At 41.8% G+C, this 18702-nt stretch overlaps 1 protein-coding gene across 1 annotated transcript in view; it reads left to right on the forward strand.

Moving 5' to 3' along the window:
• The window catches only part of DCAF5 (DDB1 and CUL4 associated factor 5), a 188779-nt gene that overhangs the window by 22839 nt on the left and 147238 nt on the right, over window positions 1–18702 (forward strand). The window contains exon 2 of the mRNA XM_029598805.1: window positions 16447–16590. Coding sequence (XP_029454665.1) covers window positions 16447–16590 — 144 coding nt within the window. The remainder of the gene's footprint in view (window positions 1–16446; window positions 16591–18702) is intronic.

Consider the following 18702-nt stretch of genomic DNA (forward strand, 5'->3'; position numbering starts at 1 on the left):
GGAATTCTTGCTTATGGCCCAGACGATGTTAAAAGGTTGCCAGTGTGTGTATACTGTAGTGGTGCTTCCCATGAGGTGAAAGGCTGTAAGAATTCAGACAGGCCCAGGTCTGGGTGTTAAATAAAAGTTTACTGATTAATACTCATAAATCAAAGTACATCCAGTCATAACATTGAAGTTACAGCTGATTGTTATTACATGTGTGGTTCTGTCTAGGTAGGTGTCCTTTTTCCAGGCATCTGGGTAGCCCCATGGTGATCTTAATGCTTGTAGCGTACTCAGTGACTGGGAGGGAATCCTAGTGGAGGGGTCCCCAAGTTTACTGCAAAAATCCTACCTTTAGACATCTTCTCCTCGGACACTCAGCCTGTCCTGGGCCGTTGGTGTTTTTGGAGATCTGGTTGGGGTTTCTTGCTCTTCCTTCCTTAGTAATTCTTTCATTCTTTATTCACTGATGATCTGGGGGACTTTTCTTGGGGAAAGGGCTGTGGGATCAGGCAAGTTCTCAGCACTGCAATCCCAGTGGGAAACGGGATCCAAAAACCTCCCCACTTTGCTAAAGTCCAAAAAATACTTGTTCAGGTTAAACCAGATACATCTCCTGCCCTTACTGTCTCTTGCAGCAGGATCAGTCACCGGTGCTTGCCCTCCTAGGGTTTAGAGTAGGCTCACAGGTCTTTGGTCCTCTGGGGAGAGCCCTTTTACCCCTAAAGGGTATCAGGCTTAAAATCTTTCTCTCTGTAAATTAGTAGAACAACCCTCTGGCAGGGAGTGCATGGTGAGGTGTCACTTCTAAAAGTAACTCCATCTGGGTGAAGCTGGGAGGCCTCATCAGAGTGTAAAACAGAAACATCCTTACTCTTCCCTTCCTTCCTCAAACTGAACCCCAAGTATATTAAAATGGCTGGGCTAAATAGTGTTCAGGCGTCCAATCCAGAACCTCCAGGTGGGAGGGACTGAGGGGTATGGATGGCTCCTTACTAGAGTGTTATACTGCAGGGACAGTGACATCTTGTGGCCAGACTGGGGGGGGGGGGGGGGTCTGCCACATGGGTTTAATGCACTTGTTGATGTTCCTTTGTCCCTCCTGATGCAGTCCAAGGTAAACCATGGTACAGTATCGAGGAACACACCATGAAAGACTTTTGAGATGTTTTCCTGTGAATTATCCAGTAAATGTTTTTCGAATTGAGAAACTTTTCTTTTGCCAGTTGTTTTCAGACAGTCTCAATCTTGATGGGTCACAAACTTTTTGTGTTGAATTTATAAATTGTTTGCCATTTCGAACAGCGGGTTCATTATTTATTTATTTAGCACTTTTCTATACCGACCTTCATGAGAAATTCACATCAAATCGGTTTACATATAACAAGGGGGATAACATTGATCAACCATTTAACAAGAAGCGAAAGTTACATATAACAAGGACGTAGAACTTGGTGTGGCTAAAGTAGCCAGAGGTAAAGGACAGTATATCTGAATAAATTAAACAAAGGCATAAATATAACATTTAAGCTAGGTGGGGCACCTAGTCAGGAAGGTGGAATCTTGTCTGGTCGGGTTTTGAGAGTTAAGGGAAGGCTTGGAGGAAAAGCCAGGTCTTAAGTTTTTTCCGAAAGGTTAGAGGGCAGGGTTCTAGCCTGAGGTCAGTGGGCATGTTATTCCAAATGGCCAGGCCCGCTGTAGAGAATGCTCGTTCTTTGGTGGTTGATAGACGTGTGGATTTCGTAGGGGGGACTTGCAGGGTGCCTTTATACGCTTCTCTGATGGGTCTTGAGGAGGAGTATGATTTGAGTGGGATCTGGAGGTCTAGTTGTTGCTGATTGTGAATAGTTTTGTGGATTACGGTGAGGGCCTTGTGTAAAATTCTGTATTTTATTGGCAGCCAATGAAGGTCCCGGAGAATGGGGGTGATGTGTGTTCCCCGGTTGGTGTTGGTTAGGATTCTAGCCGCTGCATTTTGGAGCATCTGTAATGATTTGATGGAAGAGATGGGGAGCCCAAGGAGGAGAGCGTTGCAGTAATCAGTTTTGGAGAAGAGCGTGGCTTGAAGGACAGTTCTAAAATCCTGGAAGTGGAGGAGTGGTTTGAGCCTTTTCATAACTTGTAGTTTGTAAAAACAATCCTTGGTAGTATTGTTGATGGATTTCTTAAGATTCAGATGGTTATCGAGGATTATTCCTAGGTCCCTTACTTGCGTGATCTGGGTGTTGGGAGATGTCGGATGGGCTATGACCGTGTGGTCGGAGGAGATGAGAAGGAGTTCTGTCTTGGCCGCATTGAGGACCAGGTTCAAGCTGGTGAGGAGGTGGTTAATAGATTGGAGGCAGTTTTCCCAGTGGTTGAGTGTTTTAGGAAGGGATTCTGTAATGGGGATCAGAATCTGTACATCGTCTGCATAGAGGTAGTGTATTAATTTTAGGTTTGTGAGCAGCTGACAGAGGGGCAGGAGGTATATATTGAAGAGGGTTGGGGACAGGGAGGAGCCTTGGGGTACACCTAAAGTTGATTTGATGTCTGGAGATTCTTTATTATTAATTTTTACTTTGAAGCTTCTGTTGCTGAGGAAGGAGTTGAACCATCTGAGGCAGATCCTGATAAACCGATGTCAGAAAGGCGATTTAGTAAGATGGCGTGGTTCATGGTGTCGAAGGCAGCGGAGATGTCTAGAAGGACTAGGAGGAAAGAGAGTCCTTTGTCAAGGCCCATGAGGATGTGGTCTGAGGGAGATAAGGAGGGTTTCTGTGCTGAAAGATTTACGAAAGCCGTATTGGGAAGGATAGAGGATTTGATGCTCTTCCAAGTAATCTGTGAGTTGAGTATTTACCAATTTCTCCATGATTTTAGCAAGAAAAGGGAGGTTAGAGATGGGGCAGAAATTGGCGGGTTCTTTTGTGTCCAGGTTGGGTTTCTTCAGGAGGGGTTTGAGAGAAGCAGTTTTTAGCCTGTCAGGGTAGATTCCTTGGGAAAGTGAGCAGTTTATGATGTTGGCCAGAGGTCTGGAGATAGCGTTCGGGATGAGAAGCAGAAGTTTTGTTGGGATGTGGTCTGATGGGTGGCTGGATGGTTTCAGCCTCTTGAGTATGGACTCAATTTCCAGGGGGGTTGTAAAAGGACGTAAAAGCAAATATGGGGGGTTGTATGGACTCAATTTCCAGGGGTGTTGTAAAAGGACGTAAAAGTATGGACTCAATTTCCAGGGGGGTTGTAAAAGGACGTAAAAGCAAATATGAACATCTCTTATTCTTGTCCACCAACAGATCCCACATGAAACTAAAAGGGCTTAGTAATCTCAGGTTCTTGGTGGAGAAATTTGAATGTCTCTCTGTCAAATCAGACAGTAGGGTAAAATAAATAATATTCAAAGATTATGCCATGGTGCAAGCTTTGTTTTCCCTAAAGGACAGCTTCATAATTTTTTCGTTGATAAGCAGGGATGAATTAGCCATAAAATGTGGGTAACACCATCCAGCAGTATCAAACTGACCTCTCTCTTGTCAGTGGAGCTTTTGCTCTACTGAGCATGGGTTGGAATTTCCGCTCAGGCATTCCCTTGTGAGCTCCCTCAGGTTGTTTTCATTCAAACACTAGCATGGACAGGTACCTTTATTTCTCTCTGTTACTTTTCAAAACTTTCATCTTTAAAGTTGTCTCACTGCCTTAGCAGCCCTCAAACAGCACTTTTCAGTGCTACTTAAAAAAAACCAAAAAAAACCCAAACCTTTTTCAACAGAATGTCTACTAAGAAATAAGCCATAGTAAGAGAGTATTTGTGACATAAAATGTCCATTACAAATCACAATCTCTGCTACTGTTGCCTGAGTCCAGATGATGACAAAGCCAATTGTTATAATTGTGGATGGATGTACCCCACAAGCACATAGGTCCAGGACTTAGAAAATGGAGTAATCATGAAAGTCTTGGGAAAGCTGCAGTCTGTTCTCTTTCCAAAGTGCAGCCTCATCTACCTCACGGAATAGAGTTGAACACTAGCTCCTATAAAATACCTCCCTTCCCAATTAGTGGAACAGGTTAAATCCTCAGAGTCAAGTAACCATAGCTGCCATGCTTTGAAGAAAAGGTACAAAACCGTTGGAGTAGCGAATGCCAAAGAAACACAAAGGCTTGAGTGCACTGGCACCATTGATGTACAGTACTCCATCAGTGCTGTCTACTGCATCAGTGCCATGAAAGCATAAGACCCTGGCACCATCAACGATAAGGTCCCAGTACCACCAATACAAAAGTTCTTGGTGCATCGAGCCTCTGAGCATCAATCTTCGATGCCTTTGCCCATTAAACCATTGGAAGCATGGATGCATCATACCACAAATCTTCCTATGCAGCTATATGCTAGTCAGGTCAAGCTCTTCACAAGAGCAGAAGGGGAAAGGGATCCCTCTTCCATCACCAATTACTAGTGCACTCTTGCTAATGAAATTACTATCACAGGGTCTAGGTCTAGAAATACCAGAACCTATTTCCATTTGGCCTCCAATTCAGATTCTATAAAGTCCAGTAGATGTACAAGATTCCATTCTAATATTGGAAGAAGATATTCCATCACCCACACCAGATCAGAGGGCATGTCAGTGAAATTGGTTAAAGATTTCTTTACCTCATTAATGGCTAAGGATAAAGGAAGTACCATGCAACCTTTCCTTTCCAAGATGTCATCTTTACGTCTATTGGAGGGAGTTCCAGCATCTACGGTTCATGTGGATTCTCCATCAGATCCTCTACAAGGTCCTTCTAGCCCACGGAATTAGCATGCAGCATACTCTAGCCACTCCAAGGAGATGCACCAGGAATACACTCCTCTTGAGACCACCAAGGACCCCTCCTCAGACACCAGAATCATCACTGGAGTCTTGGATCAGTGTTCCCTCACCTTTAGGCTCTGAAGAGGGATCAACGGTAATTCCCTCTGACCTCAATCCCCAGAACCTCTTTGTCTCCTCTGGAAGATCTTTCCTACTCCAGGTTTCTGGACAAACTAAAAGAGCCCTTGGAATAAATGGATGTAAGGACAAAGATCCTCATGCAGACATCTTGGGTCTCTTCCTGGTACTGGCAGCTATTCTAGTCCATCATATCCTGCAAGATTTACAAATGAGAATGTTGGAAAATTCTATTTCCTGTACCCCAGTAGTAAGGAAACTTGACTAAGTAGATAGTTCAGAAATCCTCAAGTTTTGGAATAGTACAATTACCCCATCAATCAGTAGGGATAGAATCAACTCTTAAAAGAGCAAAGAAAACAAGAAATTATTCAAATATACTGCCAGGGAAAGATCCTGGGCTATTCGGCGATTTTGGCAAGAAGATGTTTCAAAACTCCATGCTTAATGCATGGGTCACTGTTCATCAATTACATGGTAAACGATGGTAGAAAAAAACCCAAGTGGATCATCCAGTCTGTTCAGCAAGCTTTTGGTTGTTTTGTTTTTTTTTTTTAAATAAATTTAATACATTTCTTTTTTATTCTGTTAAGGGCAATAACTGCTGCTCCATGCAGGTTATCCCTTATCTTCATTTCCATCCTTTAGCCATTGGGGATCCTCTGTGTTTATTCCAAGCTCTTTTGAATTCCATTACAGTTCTTGTCTTTACTTCCTTTTGTGGAAGGGCATTCCATGCATTCACCATCCTTTCTGCATAAAAATATCTCCTGTTCTTGAGTCTATCCCCTTGGAACTTTAGATTGTGATCCCAGGGTCTACAATTTTCTTTCCATTGGAAAAGGCTTGATTCCTGTGCATCATTCATACCCTTCAAGTATTTAAAAGTCTGTATCATATTCTTCCTGTCCTTTCTGTCTTCCAGGGTATACATAGTTCCTTCAGTCTCCTCTCATATGGCTTTTGATGCAGAATCCACACCATTTTGGTTGCCTTTCTTTGAACCTCTTTAATCCTGTCTCTATCCCTTTTAAAATATGGTTTCCAGACTTGAACAAAGTACTCCAGATAAGGCCTCTCCAATGACCTGTACAGGGGCTTTATTACCCCCTTTTCTCCTGCTGGTTATGCCTCTCTTGCTGCAGCTCATCATCCTTTTGGCCATAGCCACCGCCTTGTCACATGCTTTGCTACTTTCAGATCACCAGACATTATCACCCCCAAGGTCTCTTTACTAGTTTGTGCCTCCCCCCAGCACATAGATGCATGATCCTGCACTTCTTGGCATTGAATCTCAGCTGCCAAACCTTTGACCATTCCTCAAGCTTTCATAGTTCACTTTTCATTCTCTCTGCTCCTTCAGGTGTGTTCACTCTGCTGCAGATCTTAGTGTCATTAGTAAAAAGGCAAACTTTTCCTTCTAACCCTTCTGCTATGTCACTCACAAAGCTCTTGAGTAGAACTAATCCTAGAGGTACTCCACTTTTCTCTCCTCCGAATAGGTTCCATTTACCACCTCTCGCTGTTATCTGTCAGTCATTCAGTTTGTAATCCATTCTACCAGGCTTCTCATTTTGTTCATCAGTTTTGGAGAACCATATCGGTTTCCTTTTCCTCCTACTTTTATTTACTTTTTTCTTACATAAAGATTTGTTGCCTTTATTATTGCTCCTTTTAATTTGGCACACTGTTGTTCCACTTTACCCATTTTCACAATCTTTTAGTTCCTCCTCAAGATACTTCTCCATTTCAATAAAGTTTTTATGAATATCAAAGCGCTTTGACCTTCATGTGACTTATTTCTGTCTTGGCTGCTATATCAAACCATACTGTCTGATAGTCACTGGTGCTCAGGTGGGCATCTACTTGGATATCAGAGATGTTGTCACCATTTGTGAGTACCAGGTCCAGTAGTGCTTCTCCCCTCATGGATTCCATTTCCATTTGGCTAAGCGAAACATATTGAAGAGCATTCACAATCTCTCTACTTATAAATTCTGCAGCATTCGGTAGGTTAAAATCTCCAATGAGCAACACTTCACCTTCCTTTCTACCTTTTGTATGCCTTCAGCCAAATCTCTGTCCAGTTCTTCTGTCTGATTCAGAGGCCTGTAGACCACACCAGTGTAAATGAAGTGTCGTCATCTTTTTCCAGGATAGCCCACAACACTTCCTCCTTTCCTCACACCCCCTGCATTTCAGTTCCCAGGATATCATTTTTTACATAAAGAGCTGCTACTCTTCCTTTTCTCTCTTCTCTATCCTTCCTCAACAGGTTATAACTCAGAATGGATGTGTCCTATTAATGAGGCTCACTGAATCACGTCTCTGTAATAGCAACAATATCCAAGGCTGCCTCCACCATTAGGGCCTGCAGATTTGGAACTCTGCTGTTTGGAAAGCATTTGTGCATATACAGTAGCTTTCCAGCCTATCTCCCTCGGCTTGCTGCTTTTCTGGTTACTATTTCTTCCTTTCTGCTTGAGTGGACTAATTTCTTTCTTTTTTCTACCCACTTCCTGTATATGATTGTTGTATTAGGGGCGACATTCCCATTTCATTGACTTCCTTCTACATGGTCCATTACTTATACCATTGATTACAAAAAGGCGATGATAGTTGAATCATATACCCTCAGCCACTATTTAATGCCGCAGAGCATATACACCATCTTTTCCAATCTGTCTACGAGGCATTCAATACCACATCACACTCCTTATCAAACTCCATTGCTGCTTTCTGCATGGCCTGGTTGAAGCCAGTACCGTATGCTAGGATTTCCACACAAAGTTGGTAGACGTGCCCTACCTTGATGATAACTGGGGCACTACTAAACACTGAATACCAACAGCCAGTAAGAGAAAAATACATTATTGGTTTTTATTATGCTATCTTAAAAGAAGCATTGTAGCTTACCAAACAATGCAGAGTAATCTCCCAGTTCAGTTTTTCTGATCCATTACACTCAGTTAAATACATCACCATCCCTAAACTTCCACACAAATGGGTTAGTTTGTTTGCATAACATTTTCTAACTGGTTAGAATTATTTTATCTCATATATGCTTAGAAGTCTGCATTCTTGTAAGTCATATGATTTCTTGTAAGTTGAGCCCAGAAGGCAGAAACAAAATTAATGCTGACCTTTAACATACTTTAGCATTTCAACAGCCTTGACTATTTATTTATTTGTTTGTTTGTTTGTTGAATTTTATATACCGTCATTCGGTGAAGCCATCATAACAGTTTACAAGATTCAAATTGTAATTCTCTTAACAATTGTGAAAAATAGGTATAACAGGATGCATTTTAAACAGAGGTTAATCATTTCTAGTCCAGAAAAGAATCATTTTTGAGAGAGGAGGGTTTGTTTGGTGCTGGTTGGAGACAAGTTATTTTGTGGTTTTGGTTGAAAGTTCGATTGGATGTTAGGATGATCAGAAGTATGAATGTCAATACAAGTCTAATCTACAAGTCTAATCAGTTCAATCTTGTTGTGATGTGCTTATGTTGTTATCTTTCTGTTTCCATACTGCCACTAAGAACATAACATTTGGCATACTGGGTCAGACCAAAGGTTCATCAAGCCCAGTATCCTAGTTCCAGCAGTAGCCAATCCAGGTCACAAGTACCTGGCAGGATCCCAAAAGGTCAATAGATTCCATGCTGCTTATTCCAAGGATAAGAGGTGGATTTACCCAAGTCCACCTTAATGGACTTTTCTTGCAGGAACTTGTCTAAACCTTTTTTAAACCCAGCTACACTAATAGCTTTCATCATATCCTCTGGCAGCAAATTCCAATTTAATTATGTGTGAGGAGAAAATATTTTTGTATTCATTTGTCTTAAATATATCACCTAGTAACTTCACGGAATATCCCCTAATCTTTGACCATTTTGAAAGCGTAAACAACTGATTCGCATTTACCTGTTCCACTCCACTCCACTCATTATTTTATAGACCTGTATCATGTTTCCCCTCAGCTGTCTCTTCTCCAAACCAAAGAGCTCTAACCTCTTTAGCCTTTCCTCATTGGGGAATAATTCGTCCCTTTATCAATTTGGTCACTCTTCTCTGTGTCCTTTCTAATTCTGCTATGTCTTTTTTGAGTTGCAGTGACCAGAATTGCACAAAATACTCAAGGTGCGGTTGCACAATGGAGTAGTACAGAAGCATTATGATGTTCTCTGTTTTATTCCTCATTCCTTTCCTAATAATTCCTAGTATTCTATTTCTTTCTTGGCTGCTGCTGCACAGTATGCAGAAGATTTCAATATATTATCCACAATGATGCCTAGATCCTTTTCCTGGGTGGAAATTATCAGCATGGAACCTTACTTTTGTGTAGCTTTTCCCTTCATGCATCACTTTGCACTTGTCCACATTAAATGTCATTTGCCATTTGGATGCCCAGTCTTCCAGTGTTGCAAGGTCCTCTTGCAATTTCTCACAATCCTCTTGTGATTTAACAACTTTGAATAATTTTGTAACATCAGCAGATTTGATCACCTCACTCATTCCCATCTCTGGGTCATTTATGAATGTTAAAAAGCAGCAGTCTTAGTACAGATCCCTGGGCACTCCACTATTCACCTTTCTTTACTGAGAAAATTGATTATTTTGCCCTATTCTCTTTATTTATTTATTTATTTATTTTTAAGCAGTTCTCAATCCACAACAGAAAATTGCCTCCTATTCTATGACTTTTTAATTTCCTCAGGTTTCTCTCATGAGGTACTTTGTCTAACGCTTTCTGGAAATCCAGATACACTATATCAGCTGACTCATCTTTATCCACATGTTTATTCATGTCTTAAAAAAAAATGTAGCTAATTGATGAGGCAAGACTTTGTCCCATTAAACAGTCTGTTTATATATTCAGTAATGTTGTCATTAGAATAGAAACATGATGATAGAAAAAGACCATATGGCTCATCCAGTCTGCCTATCCATCCAATGAATTTAGCATTATAATTCTCATCACTTCCTTAGAGATCCCCTGTATTTATCCCATGCTTTCTTGAGTTCAGATACTGTTTCTGTCTCCACCACTACCACTGGAAGGTTATTCCACACATCTGCCACCTTCTGTGTAAAGAAATATTTCCTAAGATTACTCCTGAGTCGATCCCCTTTCAACCTCATCTTTTGACCCCTCGTACTAGAGCCTCCTTTCCATTGAAAAAGACTCATCTCCTGTGCATAGAAATCTTTGAGACATTTGAATATCTCTATCATATTTCCCCTACTTTGCCTTTCCTCTAGGGTATACATGTTTAGATCTTTGTCTATCCCCATATGCTTTAGAATGAAGACCACTGACCATTTTAGTAGCTGCTCTCTAATCAGACTCCATCCTGTTTATATCCTTTTGAAGGTGCAGTCTCCTGAATGGTACACAGTACTCCAAGTGAGGTCTTGCCATTCTGAAGTAAAACAATAAAACTGTTGAACTGCAGTCTCACAAAATGAACCTCAAGGAAGGTAGTCACAAGATGAATCCAAATGGACAATTAGTGTTTGGAAATGTGAGTAGTTTTTGTGCTCTTATAGTTATACATCAAGGTTAAAGTGGAATATATAAAACAAGGAGGAACAAGAAGTGTGGCAATATGGAAGTAAACCAGCATTCTTTGGACAGGGACACATACTGAACATGAGTGCCTCTTACATAGTAGGAAAGTTAAATCTAAAAGCAAATTAGTTGAGCAGACAAAGTTATTCATAGGAGAATCATCCCTTCAGTATACAGATTTTTTTTTTGAAGTAGGTACTCTTCTGATGGATCTGCTTTCATGCAATGCTAACAAGCTCAATGGACTTTTGTCAAGATTCAGTGATCCTTAAGTGATAGCTTACTGTGGCATGGTTCAGTAAGGGTAGTTGAGTCTGTCTGATGTTTCAAGAACTGTGAGAAAAGCAAAATAAGATTTGCATTACTTAATCATAATAGATGAGAACTAGTTGATAGACCCCAGGCCCCCAACCCAAGTGATGTACTCACCTGGCCCCAACTGTGGCATCAGGGAAATGCTGATGAATGGGCCTGGGCAGCATGCGCAGGTACGTGCATGAAATGTGCATCCCAGCGCAAATTCACTGGAGGCAACCCTCGATGACATCATCTATCTGCCTATTTAGGCACACTCTGTTCCGGTAACCCTTGCCTTGGCAACAGACCACCTGAGCTTCCCTGCCCTCAGTGCTGGTTGCCTCTCTCTCTTGCCCTTGCTACTGTGTTGTCCTCTCTGTGCTCTTCTGTGCCCTTCCTGTTGTGTCCGTCGGTGCCCGACACCCTCTCCGCCCTCCTTGGCGCCTCCATCTCCGTCCGTGGGAAGATTGGCTGCCGTGGCGTCCATTTGCCGAGGATCCTTGGACGTTCCCGGACCGGCCCAATGCTGCAATCGCCATGTTTCCTGGAGGCCTAGGGGCGCGTGTGCGGCGCGGCCCCGACTGAAGTACCGGCATTGGCGCGAACCTCGGGGGCGTCCCCCGAAGATGACGTCACCCGCGACGGATATTTAAGGTCTTGGAATTTGCTAACCCATCGAGTTAGCAAGGGGTTTCGCTACCTAAGCTACTCTGCCTCCTCGGACTTACCAGAGGTACCCACTCCCCGGGGGCCTCGCGCTCTCCTTGTTTTTTCAGATGACAGTCTGGAACCGGTATTCGCTCCTCGAGGGCCCTGTTCCCAGACTTGCTTTGTATACTCATCTGCCTGAAAGTCTTCACTACCAACTATATCAGCTACATCAGTGAGTTACATAAGAAATTGCCATGCTGGGTCAGACCAAGGGTCCATCAAGCCCAGCATCCTGTTTCCAACAGAGGCCAAACCAGGCCACAAGAACCTGGCAATTACCCAAACACTAAGAAGAACCCATGCTACTGATGCAATTAATAGCAGTGGCTATTCCCTAAGTATAATTGATTAATAGCCATTAATGGACTTCTCCTCCAAGAACTTATCCAAACCTTTTTTGAACCCAACTACACTAACTGCACTAACCACCTCCTCTGAGCACTAACCATTCTCTCTGAGCTTTCCCTGGAACCAGGTACTCGCTCCTTGAAGGCCTATACTTTCCAGCTCATGGGCTTCATTGGGACATTGTTTGAGTGTTACCATCTGCATACCCTGCCTATTCACTATATCTCAGTCTCTCTTCAGCTCAGCCTCCAGGGATCGCTGTTCCAGTATCTGAGGGACTACAGCCCAGCCGGGCTTACTAACTCACTACTGCCATCTCTGGTGGTTCAGTATACTGTCTAATAAAGGACTAGTGTGTGTTTTTCTCCTAACTCTGAGCCTGACCGGTGGTCCCTCTTGGGATTATTCCCCAGGGGCATGGTCATCTGCCACTGGTCCAAGGATCTACCCTCAACTCTCATATATAACTACAAATCCCGAACGGATTGCTAACTACTATCTGATTGCTCCTCCCATCAAGCATCAGAATCAGAACAGATTGCTAACTCCCTAGCAAATCCTGAACACTGTCTGTCTCCTGGCACCCCTGTTTTTCCTGTCTGTCTCCTGACTTCTCTCCTGGTAATGACCTCGGCCTGGGCTTGGACTCCCTGGATTGCCGTCTGCACCTGACCCCTTCCTGGATACATTGCCTGCTGTCTGCCGCCCACCCTAATCTTAGCCTGCCTTCTTACTTGACCCTCGGCCCGCTCTTGGTTTGTGTTGTCTGCAGCCTGCCCCAGACCCTTGCCCAGATCATGACTCTTGTTTCTCAGACTACCCCCGGGACCCATCTAAGACCTGCTGACCATCAGAACCCAAGGGCTCAACCTATGGGGGAGACAGTTGATATAGGCAAAGTTCCTGCCTGACCCACCGGGGGGTACATAAACTTGCTGCAGCACCTCCTACTGCAGCCCTAGGGCCTATGTAAGCTAGCACTAGTATTTGGTAAGTGCTAAAAATTGAAACTAGAAGGCATAATGTTACCCTGACATGAACATCTTGTTAATCAATGCTCAGTTTTGCTTTTGAACCTTTACAAATTCTCTGTCATAAACAAAAATATATTTTTGTTTATGACAGACATTTTGTTTATTTTAAATATTAAGCTCCAGAGTTTTCCATCTCAAGAACTTAGTCTAGAATATGGTTCAAATGTTGTAACAAGAATCAAACTTTAGAATATAAAACCTCTCTTCCTAACATATTAAAGTTTTTGCAAAGAGAAATTTCTTAGGCAGTGTCAGAGGTACAATAGGAGTTGGTTCTCACCCTGATGTAAAACTTCTTAATGAGAAGATTCTTACATTCGTTTAGCGCTAAGTAAGGATGAGAAGCTGCATATTTTGGATGTCAGAAGATAGACAAATATTTGGTTTTACACAATCAAAGATATTTGGAATTTAGATTAATTTTTAGTCTTTAACAGGACTTCCAGCAACCAAAGTGTACATTTGTGAGATGAATAAAATGTGTCACCTGCTAGCCTCTTGAAGAAAGCAAAATCTCTGTCTGTTAGGGCCTTATTCACTTCATGGGCATTACAGGCTAAAGCATCAGGTTTGGACTTGTGTGGAGCTGCAACTTGCTCCTTGCTTCCATTCTTCTGTAAAACACAGCCTTGATGTCCTTGATGCATTTGTAAGGGTTGTACAGACTGCTGAGTAGCTCTATCCTTTACATTTTATTCAGGACAACTCCTTAGCTCAGTAGTTCAGAATGCTATATGAAGAACCAGAAAGAGAGTTTTTCTTGCCCGTTAATTCTCGTTCTCTAAGTCTTTGTAGAACATTCTGGACACCCTACCCAAGTAACTTAATTCAACGAGGTACTTCTGAGGATGAACTTGTTCTGGCGACTGTAGCAGAATAAATGTTTGTCTTTCCTCCTCCATATGATAGAGCAGTTCCATGGGCTGGCTGTCTTCTGTTTGGATCTGGTGAGAAACCTAACTGTCCAGAATGAGATATGAAGCGGAGGGGGGGGGGTGTGCGGAGAAGGACGGTGTATGTAGAAATAATTTATGATTTCTTTTGCTTGATAAGAGCTGTCCTCCTCCTTGGGCATATTTTAGTTTTGAGGTAAGTAGACCATGCTGCTGCTTTTATTAAGTGATCACAACTTATACACATCATCTGATTTTCAATACATAACAGGTCACTTTATTTATTTATTTATAAGATGAGATGCAACAACTGGATTATTTATATATATATATATATATATATATATATATATATATCATGCCCTGCATATGTCCTCTTGTACTTGGCAAGGAATTGACGCTGTGCCTCTTCACAGTCCTCTGTATAACTGATATGCCACAAATTTTACCGATATAAAGAGAATATATAAAGTTTCATATTATAAAAGTTTTGGTTTTTCATTTTTGGGCTTGACTTGCTTTTGAAGTGGCTGGGGAACCTGGATTTGAAAATCAAAGTCACCATCTGGATTATTGCTGGCTTTGGTGAAATTTTAATTAAAAATGTATATGTAGGTACGGTAGCTTTTTTTTTTTTTTTATTCATTCTCTCTGCTGGTAGGGTTTATTTCAACCACAGTTATGTTAGTTGGCTGCCTTGGGGATCCTCTGCTTAGCAGAAGCTCCTGTATTACTGTTAGCTTGGACATTTTTCGAATATGTTCTTTGAAATTTCTGGCCATCCTCCAAACATTTGAGGCATCTCCTTTTTCTGATGAGTCTACCTAGTGCTGACCTTTCTAGTGCTGCTGCTTCTGCCTAAACAAGTGGTTTGGACTTCATACTCTGGTGTGAAGTGACTGGTGAGAATTTAGAGTGAAAGCCACAAGGAGATACATTACCTGTATGTTATCAGCAGAGGTTATGGATCATGACATATGTGTTACATATGTGCCACTGTTCTATGTAAAGCCCCTTATCTCTGTTGGGCAGTTTATTGTTATATGTAAACCGGAGTGATTTGTAGTCTCTATAAGAACCTCGGTATATAAAAAATTAAAAATAAATAAATAAATGACATGCGTTGCCGCTTTGTATCACTCATCTTTGTTCCAAGGTTACCATTTCTCTGTTCTTCAGGCACTTCTCTTCTAGTCTGCTGTGGACTAAATTCTGAGTTTCGGCTCCAAAATGGGCTCATGGGTATCAGACTAGTGAAACAGTTGATAAGAACAAAATGGTTTGTTGTGGTCTTCACTGGTATCAGACAATATGCATCCTTCAGCCATTTACTGTGCTTGTTTTTGTTTCGTTTCTGCAAATTAAATGGGAAATTTCAATGATGATGATTGTTGCATTGCCAAGTGTCTGTAGGCAAGGCTGTTAGATGATGGGATGATAAATGGATATTCAGTTTACTGAACCTTTTGAATGCTTAGGGAGCATGTAGGAATCACTAAAAATATTAAGGTTTTTTTCTTAAATTCTTTTTTCCCCCAAGGTTTTCAGTAGAGACAGTCGCAAAATTAACGATTCTGGGTCAGGATTACAAGACCGTCTATTAACTGGGCATTTTCCTTCCAGATATAGGCAATCACACACCAAAACTGTATATAACAGGAAAAGATCTGAAAAATCCTGGTTAAAGTAACAAAGCACCTCACTATCTGAGACTTTGTTTTTCAGCCGAGCAGTTTCCACCTGCTATTTTTTTCAGGTTTTCTGCTCAATCTGAGCTGGACCCTTCTAGGGGTTGTAGGACCTTGAGCCTTCGTTTACAAGTGCCCAGGGTTTTCTCAAGGTTTTTTGTTTTTAAATCCTAGCCCTATCTTGCCAAGTGATTGCAGTGATAGTATTCGGGCAGTGTCCAAGAACTTGTGTGCACATTGAGTGTGGTCACAGGGTGCCACCATTGCACAATACTTGGGGCTTCCTTGACTCCTCAGGCCATGAAATGCTGCCTAATCAGGATCCCTATCCCCTGACAGCCAGAGTAGAATTCAAGGTTGGGAGTCAAGTATACATCTCCCACATGGCAGCCACGTTTTGGTTGGTTTGTGTTGAAGAGCTGAAGGGTCACTAGGGCAGTCATCCTGAATAGGGGAGACAAAAAGGCAAGATACCTCAGTAATACCTAAGAAAACATACATTCATGTTTCTTTGAGAGAGAGAGAGTTTTCATTAATTGCTTTCTTAATGGCATCAGCTCTGTAGAGTGATTTACATGCATGGTTTCTTCAGAGATGCCCCCAAAACCTTTTGGGTGGATTGGAGAATGCCATGCATGCCGTGAAGTGCACTCTACAAACAGAATTACAAACATGCCACCAGTTTCCAGCATTTCAGGACATATGGGGACGGCTAGTCTGATTAAATCAGAGGACTACATGTAACTTGTTTTAGCGTGAGCAGTTTCTTAGAAGAGCTGCTATCTGTATCATTAATAGTGTCCCACAGCAAATTGAACCCGCTCCTCTGACACTGGGGATCTTGAATCTCTGTGAGCATTGCACATGGTCTCGGGTTAACCTCGTAGAAATGGCTGTAGCTCATAGTAAGAGAGTGGAGATGCTTTTGCATTCATCTCTCCCTATTCTTTTGGTGTGTGATTGCTCTTTGACCTCACCTGGCTTTTCGTTCTTTTACAGGAGGGGATGACCGCCGTGTGCTGTTGTGGCACATGGAACAAGCTATTCACGCCAAGGTCAAACCAGTTCAGCTGAAAGGAGAGCACCATTCCAATATTTTCTGCCTGGCCTTTAACAGCGGTAATAACAAAGTGTTCTCTGGAGGTGAGTTGGCAATTTGTGTGGATGCAGCCCACCAAATGTTGCATTGAGTTGTCAACAGTCTACAAAACTGGAGTTTATTGTATGTTATTTCTTGTTTGAAGCTATCTTTTGGTTGCAATGGTTGCTCTTCTTCTGCTTCTGGATTAATTGGTGTTGGGTAGAACATATCGGTAGGGGACCAGTGCTAGTTTCTAGTTTGGCAGGACTAAGGACTCTAATTATGGCAAAATTATTCAAGATGTGTTAGAGAGATCATAAAATAATGCCGTAAGAATAGATTGTTACATTGTTTGTTCTGTATCTGCCTCAAGCAACTATAGCTTAGGACTTCTACAGAGTGACGAGAAAGAATGATCTGGTTTTTGGAAAACTGAAACAGTAGTCCAGAGAATTTCTGCTCTGCTTCTGCCTCTGCCTGTAACTTTGGGCAAGTTGCTTTCTCTTCAATCTGATTTGGGAAAAAATAAGTGCAAACATCTTGTTTGGGAGGTGTCATGCAATCCAGATGCTAGACATTCTTGCAAATCATCCATGCCAGAGTTGGCTGCATTATCTGTTTCTGCATTGAATTCCTAGTTTGATACAAATCCAGATCACTGTTGGTATAAATCATGGTGGAAACTCTTACAGTAACACGATAATAAAGCCCCCACTCATTTGGATACCTTTCCACAGCTACAACAGCATTAATCAAGTAAGGCAGCAAGCAGTGCATAAGTTTGCTTTGAAACTTATCTGAAATAATGCATGCAACTAACCTGTGCACATCCCTGAGCAGCCAGAGAATAATCATTACTGCATTTGTGGAGATAAAAACAAGGAAAAGATTGCTCCATTGTAATGTCCTTTTTGTCCACTGTAGAGTGTATTTCCCACATTTTCTACTGGTGTGACTAAAATGCTTCCTATTTCCCCTCTGCCATGGCCTGACTTTGTTCCAGTAATCTCAGATTCACTGAATTTCCTGATGCTAGAAAACTTTGTGGGAGGTTCTATTTCCTTTCTAATAAAATGCAGTAGTACAGAAACCCCATTATAGGGAAGAACTGGTGAGCAGCCATAATTATTCTAATGACTACATTGCTTTTAAGGCCTAGTTCATATTCCATACAGGCAATTTGTACTTGCCTCATAACAAAACAGGATGTCTATGGTATAACTGCATTTCCTTACTACATACATGTTATGTATGGAATGCTACTTTTTCCAGTGATTAGAGGAAAAATAGCGTGGATCTGATGAGATTCTAGCTGACAGATACTAATTTTGGAATTTTCACTCATCTCCTCTTGGGTATTAAGGAATTTTGATTTTTTTTTTATCTGGGGATCATAATTGACTGAAATGTTAAGGGATTTTTTTTTGGGGGGGAGGGTGGGGGGATGTCGCCTTCTGGATCACCACAAACAAATAATTAGCTATTAAGAATAGTTTGGAGGATTGACATTCTTTTTCTTTTTTTTTTAGTTTAATCTGTCACTCTTTACAAGAAAACTGTACCCTTTGTGTCCTATGCAGTATATCAAATGGTCGTACATAGGCCTAGCACCAGTAATTTTTCTATATCAGGAGAACATTTTATTCGTGAATCCCTTAGAGGCCAATGTACTAAAGTGCATTAATGCTGCTTCAATGTTCGATATGCGTTAATGCTACATTAACTTTAATGCACTTACGCAGTGATCCATGTTAACATGGCGGATAAACGTGGTTAAAATTGTTAATGATCTGCATCTCATGCAAAGCAGTTCATTAGTTTTAAAATTAGTTAATGCCAAAACTTAATTACATCTTGGGGAAATGAAGTTAAGAGATGTGTTAGCCATACATCTGACATAAGGCCCAATATGAGTTCTGATCTCCATCCCTTCTAAGGTAGAGGCAAGACTTCCACGGGCCGATAGGAGTAGGAAGGTTTCCAGCCTGCCAATCCTCCAGCTAAAAAGGACAGGAGAGCGAACTCCTGCCCTGGGTGCACCATTTTACATGGTAAAGCTGATAGGGCAGGAGTCCTTTTTCCTGACCCTTTCTGCTGAAAGAAGAGAGGCATATAGGGGAGGAGGGGCCTCCGTTGGCCTGTTGCTTCTACCTTCATCACAGAAGGTGCCTGCC

The sequence above is a fragment of the Rhinatrema bivittatum genome, chromosome 4, assembly GCF_901001135.1.
Source record: "Rhinatrema bivittatum chromosome 4, aRhiBiv1.1, whole genome shotgun sequence".
In the NCBI taxonomy this organism is placed as follows: domain Eukaryota; kingdom Metazoa; phylum Chordata; class Amphibia; order Gymnophiona; family Rhinatrematidae; genus Rhinatrema; species Rhinatrema bivittatum.